Here is a 19856-nt window from a genome sequence, read left to right as displayed (position 1 = left end):
AACTGTTATCTCAGAGAGTTGTCTTCTAACTTGATGTGTGTTCCTCAAATGGATATCTTTCCTTCTTTGGGGAGAAACAAAACTTGTTCAAACAAACACCCTTTGGTTTAACTGCTTATTTCATCGTGTGGTTCGTGAAATGATCACATCACAATCTCCCACCCGACTAGGGAAATGAAAGTTAGCGAAAATGTGTCATTGAGGGGAACTTTAGATATCTCAAAGTCCCTCTGGTTATCAGATCTCACACCTAACAGGCGCTCAATAAAGACTTGTAGAATCTAACTGAATTCCAATATACGGCAGTACTGAATCAAGTGTCTTGTTTGTCCTGCCAGTGCAGGCCACTTATGTTCATAATTTGAAACTGAAACAAAGGGAGAAAGGATACAGTACCCTTTAGCTACCAAGGTTTCCTAACACGTGTTATTATAAAGTTTAGAACTTTCACAGACACTTGGCCTTGAAAGGGCATCATAAATACTCAGCTCCTTTTTGGCCAGGTACACGAGCAGGCATTTGACATGCACATGGTGGTTGAGGAACGAATGCTTTACACAGTGCTGTGCATTAACAAAACTGATGCGTCAAGAAGGCAGGCTTCGAGATTGTTCTCCCAGCCTGGGTTCTAGCCACCCTTATCTGATGCCCTTTGAAGCCAAAAGCCCAATTTTTTCAGGGGAGTGTATGACAATGACACAAAGCTAAGCTAGGAAATCACAGGATGGTTATTACAGCCACGACCTTTCCCTCGTCAGCATGGGAGTTGGACCCATATCCCAGCCAAACGTGAAGTCCCACTGAGGACACAGCGCCTTTGGGACACAATTCTCCCTGTGGTTCTGGGAAACAAAATCCCTTTAAAATGTCAGTCCGGGTGTGAAGTGGAAGGAGGGAGGGAGGGAAGGGGGAAAGAAAGAGAAGAGAAGGAACCAAGTCCTTGAGGGTTTTACCTTTCACTGTGTATTCCCTATTCTCATGCCTGAGCACTGAACCAGGATTAATCATCTCAGAATGGCCTGATGAATATGAACGCAGTGTGGAATAGGAAAGCCCCACCAGCAGTCTCCTTCAGAGATGTCTCCCTCTCTCCCCCCTCCCTGTCTCTGTCACTCACACACGTACACACACACACACACACACACAGCACAGAAGGGATGATAAGCCATATGAGCAGAGTTTCTTGAACTAAAACTGAAAGCAAACACAGGAATGGCAAGTACCCTGCCAATGCACATGTAATGACTCTCATGGACTTACCATCATATTCATCAGCATGGGCCATCCCAGTCATTTGGAGGCTACGGAAACAAAGAATGGATGTGGAATGTCACCCTGGTTACAACCTGATTTCCTTAAAGGATAAAAAGGAAAATAGCGTCCATGCCATCCTTACTTATAATATCAAGATTATGGAAGCAACCTAAATACTCAAGTGGTAGGGAAATGGTTACATAAGTTAAGATTCAGGAACTCACATATTCAGCTACTACAAACACTAGCTTTGGAGATGACTATGAAGTAAAAAAAAAAAACCCAGGATGTACAATTATATATACTACATATATTAATATTATCCATATATTATATTATCTTCAAGTATATAGTAAAAAATCTAAAAAGACATACACCGGGCTTCCCTGGTGGCGCAGTGGTTGAGAGTCCGCCTGCCGATGCAGGGGACACGGGTTCGTGCCCCTATCCCGGAAGATCCCACATGCCGCGCAGCGGCTGGGCCCGCGAGCCATGGCCGCGGAGCCTGTGTGTCCGGAGCCTGTGCTCCGCAACGGGAGAGGCCACAGCAGTGAGAGGCCCGCGTACAGCAAAAAAAAAAAAAAAAAAAAAAAAAAAAAAAAAAAAAAAAAAGACATACACCAAAATAAAATGAAAGTGGTTGTATTGGGGTACTGTATGAGTGCTCGATTTAAATTCTCCTGCTTCCAGACTCCTTTGACTTTGTAGGGCTCTTAGGCATCAACATGGCCACCACCATGACCTCCCCTTAATACTCTGCCATGTGGCTGGGACCAGAAGACATTATTTAAAGAGGATTTTATTGAATCTAGAGGGTAACAGGAAGGGAAGAACTAGGCATACAGCAAAAAATAATAATAATAAATTTTCCTGCTTCCTATTTTCTAAACTCTATTATAGAGTCACTATATATTTATAACAAATTTTTTTTCAGGGTTCGAGAATATTGGAACTAGAATAAGACACACCCGTCCTAGAACCTGCCCCTCCCCTCGGTCAGGGATGGAGCCCTCTACACCACCGTGGGAGAAGAGGTTATCCTTTAAGACAATCGCCCTCAATGGCGGGGAGCTGGTCACCTGGTCCCTGAGGGGTGGGCAGAAGCCCTTCCCGCACATCCTCATGTGGCCATCTTGACCTTAGACTGCACTGAACACACGAGCTTCACCCAGCTCCAGCAGCACAAAGGAGGCGGTGCTATCAGCTGAAGATGCTGAGGCAAGGGCAGCACCATGTGGGCAGGGCTTAGAGGGAGAAATGGGAGGGCTGTGAGACGGGGGGATTTCAGGAGAGAAAGGGGCTTGAGGGAGAGAGTGTAGGCAGAGGGGGGCAAGAGACCACAGAGAGGGAAGGGGGGTGTTCAAGGGAGAGAGCTGGGGGAGGGAGAGATGGGGGAGGGGAGAGAAGAGAGAGGGTTTGAGGGAAAGAAAGGGGGGGAGAGAGGGGGAGAGAGGGGACAGAGGGGGATGGGGAGGTGGAGGGGTGGGAAGAGAGGGAGGAGAAAGAGGAGGAAGAGGAGGGACTTAGGAAGGAGGAGGAGCAAGCAGGGGGTGAGGAGGGGAGAAGGTGTGGACAGAGGGACCTGGAGGAGAAGGGGGACAGACATGGGGATGGGAGAGGAGGGGTGGGGAAGAGGGGGGGAGGGTGTGAGAAAGAGAGCATGAAGGAAAGGGGGAGGGGCAAAAACGGGGGGCCGAAGGGAAGTGGAGAGAGAAAGAGCAGGAGGGAGGGTCAGGCATGGGTGGGTGGACAGTGAGGGGAGAGAGGTTGGAAGGAAGAGAAAGTTGGGGAGAGATGGAAAGTGGGGGTACAGAGAAGGTGTGGGGGGGGGGACAGAGAGAGGGTGAGGGGGAAAGAGGAGAAAAAGAGAGAAGGCGGGAGGGTGGAGAGAGGCAGACAGCGGACAGCAGCCACAGTCCCCTGCCCCTTCACCGACATCACCCAGCTCCAGCGGTTAACTCACCAGGCCAGGCGGTGGCTGTTTTTCACAATGTCTTCATCTTTTCCTCCATTTAAAAACCCACAGGTTCCCTAAAAGAGCCAGACAATGTCACAAATGCACCCTGCCCCCTGTCACAAATGCATCGGACCCTCCAAGTGCCCCCAAAGTCACATCCACACTTTTTTAAGTGCTGCCAACTCAAAAGGAAAAACCAAGTTCAGTCACACGACTCAGGGTCTCAAAGGGTAAAACCAGCCGTGACTCGCTCGGAAGCATATCGGCGCCCAGCAAGGCCAGGAGCCGCCCCTCAGGGGAGCCTTGTGAGGGGGACTCCAAAGGTGGCCGGATCACCCTTGAAGGATCACCCTTAAAGGCACCACCTCACACCAACCACCCCTTTGTCAAGAGAAAGCCAGGAAAAGTGGGTACAGGGCACCTTCAGGTATGCTGGCTTATGGCTTTCAAGCATCCGCATGTATAGTACCTGCCCCAAGAGTGGCCCCCCAGACATCCCCATCCTCGAGGGGCACGGCTGCGTTCTGGTCAGGACTGTCCCAGCACCTAGCATTCACCTGGCACCGAGGAGGCCCCCCTTAAACACTGACACAGGACTGGAACCGGGCAGTCCCTTGCCTCACAGATGTGGGAGAACAGCAGCCACTTGTGTGTCTCCAGAGGGTGACACCCTCCACGGGGCTCGGAGTCACCCTAATGGGAATGTGGAACTGGGATCGAATCAAGTAACTCTGAACAAGAGGTTGGAACTGTGGCACGTGCCCCATGAATGACTGCACAAAGAAAGGGGACAGTGGGTTTCCCTGGTGGTGCAGTGGTTGAGAATCCACCTGCCGATGCAGGGGACACGGGTTCGTGCCCCGGTCCGGGAAGATCCCATATGCCGCGGAGCGGCTGGGCCCGTGAGCCATGGCCGCTGAGCCTGCGCATCCGGAGCCTGTGCTCCGCAACGGGAGAGGCCACAACAGTGAGAGGCCCGCGTACGGAAAAAAAAATAAATAAATAAATAAAAAAGAAAGGGGACAGGGGCAGGGAGAAGAGATGGCAGAAGGGCACACCGGGCAGCTGGCCCATCCCTGGTTCTGGGACTCCTTGGGGTCTTTGGGCTGCATGAGAGGCCCCTGTGGCCCCAGAATAAGCCCCTTTTGCAGGTTAGCAGGCTCTGCTTGGCTTCCTCATTTGAAGAAAGTCCTTACTACACACATGACATCAAAGTGGGAAGACATCTCCTAACTCAGTTCAGAAGTGAGGTCGAGATCGTGTAAGATCCAGGATCAAGTTTCTACCGGTTCAGAACCCAGCTCAGTTGAGATCAGGAGTGCACAGCAGAATTTCCTGGAGATCGCTTCCACAATCCACCTGTCTCCCCATCAAAGTCGGATGGGGAGAACCCAGGCACAGGGTTCCTATGCACATCCCCAGGGGAAAAGATCACCAGCTGGAAAGTCCTCTCATCGTCATTCAATCAAGAAGTGAAATGGAGGGGGCGGGAGGATAACAGAAATACCTATCTGCTGGTATAGGCACCAAGTCTCCCTGGAAGAATTCACGAGAAATATCAACAGTATATGGGGAGGGTCACTGGATAGCCGGAGGACTGGGATGGGAAGGAGACTTTTTAGTAATCCCTGTTCACCTTGTGAATTCTGAGTCATGTGGATGTATAACCTATTCTAAAAACTAACTCTAATAAACAATTTAAACACTTCTCCGGCAAGCAGCTGCAGTGTCTCTGCCCAACAAACATGAAAAAGGGCAAACTGCAGCCCTTTTCAAATTGTTTCAATTGGTGACACACCTACCTGCCTTCTCCCCTCTCGACCCCCCACCCAAAGCTAATTTCTTTCATTTCATTTCTTTCCCGACAAAGGCAGCAATTAAGCCAAAAAAAAAAAAAGGTCACTGTCAATTAACAAACACGTTGCCCAACCTGCCTTAGGTACCACTGATGAGCTAACTGACAGACGTATTTGGGTTGGCACCCCTGTGCTCCATCTAATATTTTATTGAGAACAAAGGGCTACTGAGAAATCACTGGTTAAATGGTGAAAACTGTCCCATTTTGTTCAAGTTGTCAAGAGTTTTTTTTTTTTAATTTTTTGTGTTTTTAATGATCAAAATAGGAGAAAGGCAAAGCCCGTTTACAAAGTTATTCACGACCAGTGAATTTCGCCAAGTGAGCACGGAAACTACTCAAGCAGAAGGTAGCCAAAGGTAGCATCCAGAAGGGTCTGGCGCAGAAGATGCGGATCCATGGAGAAGCTGGCTGTGGGGCAGGGAAAGAGAAGCCAGGGCAGACTTTCCCAGCTCTCATCCAAAACAAGGTTCAAGCACCCCCTTCTAGCCCCAGGCACAAAAATGAGAACTAGCTGGAATAATTAGAGAGGACACTAAACTAATTAAAGACTTTTCACACAGGGAGTGGGTGTGCGATGGATAAAACTGGTGCAGCCCCAGAGGACCAGACCTAGAACTGGGCCCCAAGTCCTCCAAGTCTAGAAGAGTCCAGAAAAATCCGGCAAAAACACAACGGCTGATGTTTGAACACTGACTGGTAGGAAGTTGAAGTTTAAAGAGCTGGTATTTTCAACTGTTTATACATGCTGCACTTGGGTGCTTAAGGACTTAGATTTGTTATGCAAAATGAGTAATTAATCAGCACTAAAATATTTATAGTATTTAATCCAAGACACTGAGGAAGAACCAGCGGCATGAATTGGATAGCACTTCATCTTGCCGCTCTGTCCCCTGCGCCTGGGGACAGACCAGATTCCTGCAGTGGCCCCACCACTTCCCGGGCCACTGGAAGGAAATAAGCTGAGGCCTTTACTGGGCTTTTCTTGCCAACTGAATACCATTCAGGAAGGACAAATATCCCAGGATTTTTTTGTTGTTGTTGTTATCAGTGTTTTTTCCTCCTGAGCCTAACTGTAAGCATAGTTTACTAGTGAGGTAAGGTCCACGAGCTCCATTTGGCTTTGTTTAAGTGTCCCCTAATGTACAGGACTGCCTGTAAGATATTTACCCATAAAAGAACAATCAAGTTGAAAACCAAGCGCTCATCATCAACCAGTTGCCGGTGTACCTTTGCCAGCTGAAGGAACAGAAGCAAAGAAACGTGGCACTCCGTCACGTCTCCACGTGTGGATTCTAGAGACCAGTTTGGCACTGCAGTCTTTTCTCCCACATTTGAAATATTCTTAATGGAGCCCAGTAACTGCCAAGGGAGTTGCCCAAGCAACTAACTCACAAGTGCTTCAGGATGTAGAAAGAAAATCAGAATTCCCCCACAGGGTGAAAAGGATGGAACCAAGGGAGCTGCGTGGAGGCACAGAGCAAAAATGAAGTACCCCCCCAAAGGAAACATCAGCGAAAACCATTAAAAAACAACAAAACCATACTTTCTCTTTTCCTGTATTCCTTTGGAATCTTAACTGGGATCCTTGGGCTTCTACCATGTGTTCCCCAAAATGGCTGAGTGGTCCAGGAACCCCTCCAGGGAACACGGATCCTAACCTTCCAGTTAGAAACTCACAGGGAAGGGTGATGAAAAAGTTTTCGAAATAGATAGTGGCGGTGGTTGCACAACACTGGGAATGTACGTCATGCCACTAAGCTGTGCACTTAAAAATGGTTAGAATGGCAAATTCTGTTAGTATGTTTCACCATAATTTTAAAAATGAATGTGGGGAAGATCCCACATGCAGCAGAGCAACTAAGCCTGTGCACCACAACTACTGAGCCTGCGCTCTAGAGCCCGCGAGCCACAACTACTGAGCCCACATGCTGCAACTACTGAAGCCCGCCTAGAGCCCGTGCTCTGCAACAAGAGAAGCCAATGCAATGAGAAGCCCACACACTGCCATGAAGAGTAGCCCTCGCTCGCCACAACTAGAGAAAAGCCCACGCGCAGCAACAAAGACCCAACACAGCCAAAAATAAATAAATAAATAAATATTTAAAAATAAAAATGTGATATACAAAAAAACACTGAATTGCACAATTTAGATGGGTGAACTGTATGATATCTGAGTGATATCTCAGTAAAGCTGTTTAAAAAAACTTACCAGGGAAACAGGCTGTAGAAAGCACCTCACTGGGGGGAAGCGGGAGCCTGATATTTATTGAGCACCTATACAGGTGGCTGGTTCTCTCATACTGAAAGGGAGCTGGGTTCTGCAGCTGGGGGCTCGTGTCACTTTGCCTCTCTGAGTCTCAGTTCCATCATCTGATGGTGTGGGCCATGACTGCCAAGGGCCCTACCAGCATTACGGTTCCAGGGACCCATGCGTGGGTGGCAAAAGGACTCATCATCTGTCACCCAGCATATAAACACATCCCACTAGGAAGGCAAAACATCAGGGGAGCCACACATGGAAGAAGCAAGTTCAACAACTTCATGACCCAGGTATGGACAGAAGGGGGTCAAGAGCCGTATTAAGACATTTTCTACTCAAAGGACAAAACGGTGATGGTGAAAGAAGTGCCAAAGAGTCCTGCTCTCCAGCGACTTCTTGGTTCATTCATAAAACAAAGGCTGTGGCCACAGGGGAAAACCTTATGTTCCAGAGCAGCTGAGGATGAAGGAAGGAAACGATGCTTTGACCATCTGTGTAACGCCCAGAGCAGGCTTCCCCAGCACTCGGGGCCAGATAACCGTGGTGGGGCTACCTGTGCCTCGCAGGATGTGGAGCAGCGTCCCTGGCCTCTGCCCACCAGATGCCAGGAGGCTGCCCCTTCCCCACCAGCTGCCACCTCCAGACACTGTCAAATGTCCCCCTGGGAGGGGGGAGCAGAATTGCCCCTGGTTGAGAATCACTGCCAGAGAGAATTTGCTATCTTAAACTTGTAGCTCTTTGTTGAAGCCATGTGACACATGTGGCACTACCCTTCTCACCCAATGCAGTGCAGGCCACCGTGAACTGTCAGCAAACAGACCTTGTCATCACGCTCTGCCTGGGGGATTTTACAGAAGTGCACACACACTCCTGGCAGCCAATAGCCTCAGAGAACTTCAAATAGCAACTGTACTTGGGTGAAAGGGTTATTCATTTATTCATTCATTCATTAACATATGGCACTTACCGTATGCCAGGCAATGAGCCAGGGCAATGTAGTTGGGGACACCCAGTCAGAGATGAACAGACTTAATACAAGATGAAGTGCTGTACAGAAACCTTTGGAGCAGGCCTCAAAAGATGAATAAGGGGTGTGGTAGGCTGAATAATACTCACCCGCAAAATGTCCACATACTAGTCCCCAGAACCTGTGAATATGCTACCTTCCAGGGCAAAAGGGACTTTGCAGATGTGATTAAGGGTCTTCAGATGGGGAGGGTGTCCTGGATTATCCGGGTGGGCCCAGTATAATACAAGAGTCCTTATAAAATGAAGGCAGGAGGGTCAGAGTAAGAGAGAAGGAGATGTGAGGACAGAAGCAGAGGTTAGAGTGATGAGGCCACAAGCCAAGGAATGCAGGCTGCCTTTAGAAGCTGGAAAAGGCAAGGAAATGATTTCTCCCCTAGAGCCTCCAGAAGGAAACACATCCCTGCCAACACTTCGATATCATCCCAGTAAAACACATTTTAGATCTCTGACTCCCAGAAGTGTAAGATTATAAATTTATGTTGTTTTAAGCCACTGGGTTTGTAGTCATTTGTTAAAGCAGGAAGAGGAAACTAATACATGGACACTACAAGACAGAGAAGAGAGTGAAATCCATTCCCCATCAAGAGAATGACATGGGAGAAGCTCAGAGGCCTGAACAAGCATGGAACAGAAAAAGGCAAGGGTGACTGCTCAGCTTCATGAAACCTTTGCTAAGGCATTCAGGAGGGAAAGCATCTGCAGAACAGTAAAGGCATGGGGTCAATTACAGAAACATTTGGGACTTGACTGTCCTTTGGAAGGGGCTGATATAGGGGCAGGGGGAAGGAAGAAGAGGCAAGGCAACGAGCAGAATACTGATGGAAATGACAGGAAAGGTGGTCATACCCACAAGGACATGGGGAATAAATGAGTCAGGATGGGTGTTATGGAGGAGAAATGCTGAGCTCAGTTTGCAGCAGGCTCTGTTTGAGATGTCTAGGACACACCTGGGGGAAGTTAGCTAGAAAGTCAAGAATAGTAATGTACTCAACCAATCTTAATTTTAGGCTTACCATGAGCCAGGCACAGGGACACAATGACCAAACAAATGCAGCTCATGCCCTCCTTAAATGTGGAAGAGAGAGGCAGAAGAATCAGTATCTGAGTGATACACTGAGAGAGACTTGACTGGCCCATTGCTGGCTTGGGAGGTGGAAGGGAGCCATGAGCCAAGCAATGTGGGCAGACTCTAGAAACTGGAAAAAAAAACCAGAAAAGGGGTTCTCCCCTAAGCCTCCAGAAGGAAGGCAGTCCTGCCAACATCTAGATCTTAGCCTGATGAAACCTTGTTGGACTCTGAACTCCAGAACTTCAAGATAATAAACCTGTGGTGTTTTAGGCACCAAGTTTGTGGTAATTTGTTACAGCAGCAACTGGAAGCTAATACAGGCAACCAGGTATAGAAAATCACAAACAAATATCAAAAACCCTCATAATGCTAATAATATATTTTTAATGCCCCTTGTAAAGATGACGGAGGGGAAAAAAGGGATGATGGGAAAGACCTGTGTGATACTCCAAGTGATTAACACCAAGATGGGCCAGCTAGTGTCACTAATGCCCAGGTGCTGGAGGTGGTCTGGCTTGGACTGGATTCGTGGATGAATCAACACTGAACTGTTCTAGTAACTCCAGGAGAAGCTTGTTCTGAACTAGGAGCACATTTTTCTCCTTCTCTGAGGTCTTATGTCACTTATAACAGCATCTTATTTTATGACCAGAGTGCCCATGTACCCGCGCCCTCTGGACTTCAGCTTTCTCATCTGCAAGGCAATGAGGTTCTACACTTGACCTTGACCATGCATCAGAACCCTGTGGAGGGCTCATGAATACACAGATTTCTGGGCTCCACCCTCAGAGTTGCCCACTCAGTGGGTAGAACTGGGGCCAGAGAACTGGTATCTCTAACAGGATCTGGGGAGCCTGAAGCAGCTAAGCAGGGGACCACATTCTGAGAATCACAGCATTAGAGACCCTCCTTCTCTCACACTGAAAGGATTCCAGTACTTTGCTGCCCTGCATCTTTCCCATTAAGGGCCGTGCTGCTTCTTGGTTCTCAGCAGCTTGTTCTTTTCCTCTGGATCTATCCCGGGTACAGCGTGTGAGTTGTCCGTTCTCTGAATGCTGAACAACAGTCCCCAGACTGGAGCTGGCTGATGTTAAGGAAGTCACCCCCGAATATACCTAGATAGCCACTCTCCCCACCCCACCATCTCCTACTCGCTGCCCCCACTCATCACGTACTTGACAAGACCACTCCGTAATCAGGTCAGAACTCGGACAAAGCAGGAACTTGTCCAAACCACCAAAGTCACCCCATCGTCCCTGGGTCCTGGCTCCTAGGAGTGACTGCTGCTTCTTCACCAATCCCAGCCTCTGTCTGGTCTTCCCGGCTTCTCGGGTGAGAACACTAAGACGCCTGATCAGGACTCACCCCTGCTTCCTGACAGCATTCAATCCAGAGCGACACCCAGCTTCCTTAAACGCTCCCCAAAGCACCAGACACAGGCCCCACTGCTACGTATGATCCTTCCTGACCCCCTCTCGCTGTGATGCCCCGCGGGTCCCCATGGCACACGGCTGCTCCATTGCAGGTGCTCCTGAGGGGGGGCGGGCAGATGGAGAGCGGTGATGGCTCCTAGCCAACTTGCACATTTCAACTCAAACACAGTCGCCTCAAAGACACTGTCCTTCCCCCTCTGCAGCCTAAGTCAGATCCCCCCTCTCTAATCTCCTTTCAGGAGACCTACCTGGGCTTATAATTACACATCGTTGTAAGTACTGCACTCAAGCCTACCTCTCCCACTAGACTGAGAAGCCCAAGCCGGCAGGTCTGTGTGTGCTGTGCGCCTGCCGCTAGCACAACACTGGGCACAAAGCAGAAGGTCAATAAATATTGGACGGATAGATGGATAAATGGATGAATACTGACCACTGTGTGCAACCGACTTTAAAACAATTACAGGGCTTCCCTGGTGGCTCAGTGGTTGAGAGTCCACCTGCCGATGCAGGGGACGTGGGTTCGTGCCCCAGTCCGGGAGGATCCCACATGCCGCGGAGCGCAGGGCCCGTGAGCCATGGCTGCTGAGCCTGTGCGTCCGGACTCCGCAACGGGAGAGGCCACAGCAGTGAGAGGCCCACGTACCGCAAAAAAACAAAAACAAAAACAAAAACCAAACAAACCAAACAAACAAACAAACAAACAAACAAAAACAATTACAGGGACTTACCTGGTGGTGCAGTGGTTAAGAATCCGCCTGCCAATTCAGGGGACATGGGTTCGAGCCCTGGTCCAGGAAGATCCCACGTGCCGTGGAGCAACTAAGCCCGTGCACCACAACTACTGAGCCTGCGCTCTAGAGCCCGCAAGCCACAACTACTGAGCCCGTGTGCCACAACTACTGAAGCCCACGCGCCTAGAGCCCACGCTCCGCAACAAGAGAAGCCACCACAATGAGAAGCCTGCGCACTGAAACGAAGAGTAGCCCCCACTCGCTGCAACTAGAGAAAGCCCACTCGCAGCAATGAAGACCCAACGCAGCCAAAAATAAATAAATATATTTTTAAAAAACCAACAACAATTACAAATACGAAGGTTAATCAGACAATGTCAGGAACACAAAAAGAACTGAAGCCGTCCGAGAAGAAATTAGCAAGGTCTGTGCAACCAGGAGGGTAGCAAGGCTTTGCCCCAGCCATGATGGATGGAAGGGGGTAAAGTAAAGGTCATGATTGATAAAGGTGGAGTCTTTTCTTCCATTTCTAACTGGAGCCTGTTTGTGGAGGCAAACATGTTATACTCATTTTAGCTTTAGCTGATTTAGCATAAAGCAGTCTAGCACCACCAATACGATACAGTGCTAACGACAGTCCAAACTTTGTTGTTACTCTGGAATTCTTTAAATGGAAATCCTTCACTGGGCTTGCAGATCCTCCATGACTCACAAATTTCAGTGGTAATAATATTTGTGCAGTTGTAATTACAAGACCCTTTCCCTGCATCTGGCACTGAAGGCATCTCCCCACAAACTCAGATGGCACATTCTGACTGGGCTTTTGTAAGAGGCCATTTCACAGCTAACTGGCTTCATTTCAGTGTTAGGGATTTGATACTTTGCAGTTGTTTTTCAGATCAAAGACTATGTAATACAGCTTTACTGTGTTATCCATCAAGGGAAAAATCCTTATCAGACCCGGTAAGAATGGAAGTATATTCAATTGATAAACTGGACAAATCTTCTGAAAACCAAAGAGATACGGGAGACTGTGGAAGGGGGGTGTGTGTGTACACACACACCTGCTTCAGAAACAGCACTGTTAGGTGTCTCCACTGGAAGACATACAGAATAAATTGTTAAATACCTGTACGTCATCACAAATACACAGCTGAAGATGCTTAAGAAAACAGCACGTGATCTTTAGCCCCCAAACTACTACCAGCATCTCAAATCCCACTCTAAATATTTTAATGAACTAAATGACAGCAGCCATTTTACTCTTAACACCTGAAATAAATGAAAATCACTTTCGGCGGCCCTCCCCCGCCTTTTGTAATGGTTACAGTAAAAAAGATTAAGCCTGAAACGACTATAAACTGCAGAAGCACTTTCTAATTTTCCTAGGAGGTTCTTGATAATGAAAACAGTTCAGACTTGAATGATAAACAGGTCTGTTTCTTCTTAAACAGAACTCCGTCCTCTCCCCACTGAGATACAGAAAACAGAGTCCAGCCACCGGAGAAGACATTTGGATCTAACATCTTTTTTTTGTGTGTGTGCAACCCTTTAGGTGACCCACCCAAAACGAAAGGTGTTCAAAACAGCATTTTTGGTTACCTCAGGAGAAACCAATCTGTTGTGAAAGTAATGGGTGATGTTTAAAGTATATACTTTGTTAATGAACTAAATCATCTTATTAGGTGCCAAAGCAAAACAAGAGTGCCAAGCTAAGTGTTTTGCCTTCCACAGAGTAGGAGGGTTTCCTACCTCCTCATTCATTCACTCATTCATTCACTGATTCAATGAATATTTATTTAGGGCCTGCTCTGTGCCAGGTACCAAAGAAAACAGTGCTGAGCAAAACAGTGCAACACAGCAATGTCCCCATGGTCATGGAGCTTACAGTAGGAGACAGAAATGTTAAACTCAAATAAATACGTAATACTGCCAATTTCTTTTTAAGGAGAAAGGGTAACAGAAAGGAACTGATTTAGACTGGGAGTGGTGCAGGGATCAGAGAAGGGCACTGAGAAAAAAGTGACATTGAAGTTGAGAGGCCGTCAGATCGTCACCACTTTGGAAAAGGAAAACCATTTATAGCAAATGACCACAAATGGGATTTGAACTTTGCCTGTCAACAACTGACAGGGTTAAACGTCCCCCCTTCCAGTGCATCTGTCTTCACAAGCCTCCCAAGACTGCTGGCTGATCACTGTGACTCGCCTACTTAAATCCTATGACCTGAACACAGAAAGGTCTCACTTCATTATGATTTATTATAGTCTACAGTCTTCCTATGCTTGGCCTAGAAACACCCTAAAGTAATCTGCCAGAGGCATGAAAACAGACTGGCTGCCAGCAAGAATATTACCTGGGTGAGCCAAACATTAGCCCTGGCACTCTCAAGTCCATTGCCCAATAAAGTGCCAGGTCCTCTAGGCAACGTGGCTCCAATACTCCTGGGTCTATACCAGATGGGACCCAGGGGGCCTAACAGTTAGTTGCCTACTTGGAACTGATCTTCGACCAGTAAATCAAGGACTAAATCACCGTTTCCAGTTCCCCAAGCCTGCAGACTTAGAGGATGTGGGAAGTGGGCTTTGAGCATCACCGAGTGGAGAGCTTGCCAGGCTGGAGGAATGCAGGCTGGCAGAGAGGGGGTCAGGGCCGGGAGGAAGAGGGACGCTAAGGGAGGCGGGTCAGGCGCTCCGGACCCGAGGACCGCACGCCAGGCCGGGTACTGGGGCGTTTCCCGTCCCCCCCACATCATCCCCCCGCAAAGGCCCCCGGCCCCCGGCCGCTCCGAGACCCCGCGATTCTGGCTTCCCCTGCGGCGAGGCCAGGCGGGCACATCAAGCCCTGCGCAGGGCCGGAGCCCACCAGCTCCTGGTACCTGCGTCTCCAACGCAGAGAAAGGCGCGCCGGGGGCGAAAAAATGGCCAAAACTCTCCCCGCCCACCCGAAAAGCCAACCACACCCCCCGCATCCCTCAGCCCCAGCCGCCCCGGGCCGGCCCCCGCGATCCTCCGCCCAGGCCACCGCGGGGTTCCCGTCGGCGCCGCTCGGGCTCGGCAGGGACGCGGGCGCGAGTGGGAGTGAATGGGAGGTACGCGACGCAGGCAGGGTGCCCACCGCGGTGTCACCCGCTGGGGCCCTGCTCCCGGGGCGCCCTCCTCGGCTCCGCGGTCCCGGGACAGGCGCGCAGCCCCCAGGCTGAGGTGGGCACCCGGGCGCCCCCCACTCACCCATTGGCGTCGAGCCGGGCCTGGCCGCCGAGGCAGCGTGAAAGTTAGCGGAGGCGGACGCGGGGGTCGGGGCGCCGGGACCCGGGCGCGGGAATCGGGGAGCCGGGATGTGGGCGCGGGGATAGGGACGCGGCGGCGTCTGGGCCGGCTTCTTCCTCAGTAGCGGCGGCCGCGGCGGCTCAGCGCCGCCCGCTGCTGCCTCTGCTGCTACTGCCGCTGCTGGCCCGGGGCGACTCCTGCTGCTGCTGCATCGCGGCCCGCTGCGCCCGGCTGCGCCGGGTTTCCTGCTCCCCGCCAGTGGAAATTGCGAAAAAAAAAAAAAAAGCGCCGCCCAGCCCAGCGCCCGGCAGCCGCGGCCGCGCCGCCCGCTCTCCCCTCCTCCTCGTCGCCTCGCCGCCGCCGCCGCCGCCGCGATGCTCCTGCGGCTCCGCCTGCCGGGGACGCGCGGCCGCCGGGGCGGGGGCGGGGCCTGAGGGGCGGGGGCTTTCGAGAGGCGGGGCCTTCAAGGGCGAGGCTGGCGCTCGGGGTGTCCCTAGGACTGCTGCACTCCGGCGCCCCCCTTGCCGCCCAGTGGGGAGGGACCCAGCTCCGCGAGGCCGCCCCCCACCCTCGGCGGCTCGTCTAACGCCCCGGGAAATGCCGCGAGACTCCTCGAGACCAGAGGAGGGGAGGGAGGGGGGAGGGGGGAGGGGGGAGGGGGGGAGGGGGGAGGGAGGGGAGGGGGTTCGGCGGGGAGGGCGCGTCCGAGTATAGTGGCACGCGGGAAAGGAGATGGAAGGAGCCGACCCCGAAGGTGCGACGTGAGGTGGAAGACAGGCTGGGGGAGGAGAGACCATGGGAAGGTGAGGGGTCGAACACCTGCTGAGTGTGATAACAGGTAACCCGGGGGTGTCGAGGCAACCCAGAAGAAGGCTTCACAGAGGGGGCTGTTGGGAAGGAGAAGGGGTTCATCCCATGGAGGGAGAGAAACGCTATTTCCCTTCAGTGCAGCGTGGGAACGGCAGGCCAGGTGCGAGTTCGGCTTGTAGGACGTGGTGGGATGGAGATGCAGAAAGAGAAGCGAAGCCGGTGGGCTGCACTGCCCCACACCGACCCTCATAGGGACCCCTAACCCCGCACCCGAATGCCTGGGTCAGGTGAGGTTTATTGCTCAGCAATGTTCCCAGGCTCTCATGTTCCCAGGAATCCACTGAGGCAGTTCCTCCCCAACAGGCATCATTGTGCCATATTGACCCCCAGACCTGGGCCGGCTACCCTTGAGTGGGCACTAAAATGAAAACGGAATTCGTGGTAATTCACGGGTAACTCACAAGCTCCTTTTGGGGTCCATTAACTACCACACCTTTCACCATACTCTGACAGCCACCACATTCATTTACCGTCTCGTTATTTCCTTTTCCCTTTCCACCATCTGGTGGTAGGAAGAGATAGTGAAATAGATGGGAGACATTCAGGAAGAGAGAAAATAAAGACAATAAAGAAATTAAATTTTTTAAAGAAATTAAATTATTAGCCCCTGAAAAATGGAGGAGGCTGAAGGTTAGTGGATCCACAAGTGACAAATAAAAGCTGACCCCTTACCCAATATATGCTGTCTCCATGCCTCACCTATAATGTTGGGGCAACTCTTGTAAATTGGTTACATCCTGGGATTTCTGCAGAAAGATGTACTTATAATTGTTTCATTAGCTTAAAAAAAAACCCTCAAAGTCAGGGTCTTACCAACAAGAGATTAGTAGCATCATCTTTCTAAATACTCTGTGTGTGTGTCAGAGCAATCTAAACGAGAGACTAATCAAGGGGCAGAAGACCCATCCAACACAGCTCCTGAGAAGGTGGTAGTGACATCACTGACAGACTCCTATGGAAGGGATTAAAGAACATGGAAATTAAGAATCTGAAGCGTTGAAGGCACACATGAATATTCAGCTAGACTTGCTCCAGGCGCCATGGCACCTCACTCATTACATGCCTTGCATATCAGGGCGATGAGACCTTGTGATATGATCTTAGAGCTGACAAACACTGAAACTCATAGAGCCTGGCTAAGGCCCACTGTTACTGGGACTTTTATTCCTTGAACCCCACCCTAAAACAGCAAACTGGTGGCTGAACGCTGTAGGGCAAAAAAAAAAAAAAAAAAAAAAAACACACACATCAGCAGCCTGTCTTATGTCCTGTCTTAATCTGATTCAGCTCTGTCCTACTTGGAGAAGACAATCCTCTTTACTTGTTCTCCCAGCTTCACACTGGCAAAGACAGACGACCTGAACTTTTGTGTCCTGTTTTGGCTCTGGTCTATTTCAGAACATATGTTTTCCTTCTTGACCCAGAGTCCTGTGTCCCTACTCCTTGATATGCTTCCTACATGGACAAATTTGTCATTTTATCACAGAAGAAAAACTGACAGCGACAATATTTTTGAAAATTCCTGAGCTGTGCTCTCATTTTAATGCCTTAAGTAAACTAAGTTGTATCAGTTCTATCCATAACACTATAGACTTTTTTCATTTTGAATTGCTCCAAATTATAAAGATGGACATTCTTTCCCCTCCACCACCCCCCACTTATTGTTTGGTTCTTCTGAATTATTCCTATTGTCCTTTCATTTCTCCTTTGAGAAACTTTTGCTGACTAGCACAGGAAAGTTAAAATCAAGATTCAAATCCAGATGCTGATAAGAGTAGATGTATAATTCCTCATCCTGCCTCCCTCTTACAAAAGTATTTTTTAGCAGAATAGTCAGTGCACTACTTCAAATTACGTGAATTCATCTCATGAATATGACTAGAGAAATACAATCGTATTTAATACCACATCTTTGTCCCACTGAACTCCCATTTCTACCAGAGTAGATGAGGCATTTGGGGGAATGGAGAGTAGCTGAACTGTCACACTTAAAAATGCCATCACATGAAAAGGCCCCACTGTGTCACTCAGTGGGGATAACATTTTGGGTGCAGTGGAAGGCATTGAGCCTCTGCCTGTGTAGCGCTCACAGCCTGTCACGCTCTACCTCTTGGACTTGACATCTGTAATTTGCATGTGATGAATGATAATTTGCTTTGATAACCTTTAATATCATCTTTACATTAATATAAATTACATGCAGAGTGCTTTACAAAAGACAGTCATTATCTGGTGCTTCTGACGAGCTTTATGGAGAAATGTAGAAACCTCATGGTGCCAGAAAATAGGAAGTGATCAATAAAAATGACGGGGCAAGTCAAAAGGGCATCAAAAGAGCTCCCAAAGGTCAAAGCTGGAACAACCCAAGGAACAAAATAAATAACGGTTTTATTGGATTATAACCCAAAGAATAAAAGTCCTGTCTCTATGGATATAAATAAATAATTGACTAAATAAGTAAATACGTCAGGGAGAGGGGCCAAGTCTTCCTTACTGAAGAATTCCAATTAATAAATGGAAAGAAATGAGGGAAAGAGAAAATCACCACTGAGAACACCACAGTAATGTTTAATGTGGACACGACGCCCCTCAAATTCTCAAATGGGTGGGTGCAAGTTTAAGGAGAAACCCTGCAGACAGCATGTTAAGCAAGTGGTCAAGGCTCCGTGCTCACAGTTTTGAGGCAGGCTTTTCCCGCCTTCCTTTGCATCATGCATACTGGGTTAAAGATCACCTGCCCAGATCAAGCCACAGAGATAACTTCTCGCTCTATCGCTCTATCCGGTTGACTCCGCTTGATAACCACTCATAGAATGACCCACTCATTGCCCATCTTATCTTTTTCATTGAATCCTTCGCAATACATCTGAGAAAACTGGTTTTACCAGCTCTACGGAGATAAAAACTAATCAACTCAGAGAAGCAGATTGTTTACAAAACTAAACTATGATTATTTTTACAAAGTTTGTAGGAAAGGCTTGCTTTGTAAAGGAAAACACAAAGGAAGTAAGTAGGAGATGAAATGTGCTCTCACACCAGACCATAAAACAGGAACAGGTGTTCTTGTTAACAAATCCAAAGAATGCCTGAGTAACTGACTTCAAAGTTGATCAGTCAGAGGAACTTGCATCTAAAACACACAGCAAGAGCCCCAGTGTACAGACTAACTTGCCAAGAACATTTTCCATCCTTTTCACAGCACTGCTTTGTCTAAGAAAATAGGAAATTGGGAGAACAGTCCTAGGAGATTAACAAGCAATATGGTTTCTACTATTTTCTACCTACTCTACCTAGCCTCCTTCCCCCCAAGATTACAAGGGGTCCTGTGCAAAGAAGGGCATTTTCACAATTAAAAAGTGAATCAAGTGATATTCCCAAAAAACTTCCAAAAGCATTGGACATTAAGATCATGTGTGTGAAATATGCATTGTAATAAATATACACAACTTTAAATAGAGTAATTGGCATTTAACATCAGAATAAACCATCCCGACAGGCCAATTTTTTAAAATAGGAGCTAAACAACAATAGGGGGCTTTATGTCATTTGCAGCAACATGGATGGACCTAGATATTGTCATACTGAGTGACGTAAGTCAGACAGAGAAAAACAAATACATGTGGATTCTAAAAAAAAAAAAGATAAATGAACTTATTTACAAAACTGAAACAGACTCACAGATTTAGAAAACGGCCTTATGGTTACCAGAGGGGAAGGGTGGGGGGCAGGGAGGGATGAACTGGGAGTTTGGGATTGACATGTACACACTGCTATATTTAAAATAGATAACCAACAAGGACCTACTGTATAGCACAGGGAACTCTGCTCAATATTATGTAACAACCTAAATGGGAAAAGAATTTGAAAAAGAATAGATACATGTATATGTATAACTGAATCACTTTGCTGTACACCTGAAACTAACACAACATGGTTAATCAACTATACTCCAATATAAAATAAAAACTTAAAAAAAAACCAATAGGGGGCTTTTGATCTTACCAGTAATGAAGATTTAAAAGTAGGGATTGCTCAGAGGCCCCATCACAGACTGGTGTTCTATTGGAGCCCCGGCACTCCAGACAGAGGGAAGGACGCGTGAGAATGCTCAGAGTCTGGGGAACAG

General features: G+C 48.6%; 1 protein-coding gene across 4 annotated transcripts in view; it reads right to left on the bottom strand.

The window, feature by feature from the left end:
• SH3KBP1 (SH3 domain containing kinase binding protein 1) overlaps positions 1–15227 on the bottom strand; it is a 347088-nt gene extending 331861 nt beyond the window's left edge. For 2 of the 4 annotated variants that reach the window (XM_081222849.1, XM_081222844.1), the window contains exon 1: positions 14822–15227. In XM_081222849.1, coding sequence (XP_081078975.1) covers positions 14822–14825 — 4 coding nt within the window. In that variant the 5' untranslated portion in view covers positions 14826–15227. The remainder of the gene's footprint in view (positions 1–14821) is intronic. The other 2 variants (XM_081222847.1, XM_081222845.1) reach the window with 2 other exon arrangements.
• Positions 15228–19856: the final 4629 nt, after the last annotated feature.

Source organism: Mesoplodon bidens (assembly GCF_964165515.1).
Source record: "Mesoplodon bidens genome assembly, chromosome: X".
In the NCBI taxonomy this organism is placed as follows: Eukaryota; Metazoa; Chordata; class Mammalia; order Artiodactyla; family Ziphiidae; genus Mesoplodon; species Mesoplodon bidens.
This window is presented reverse-complemented; position numbering and strand designations above follow the sequence as displayed.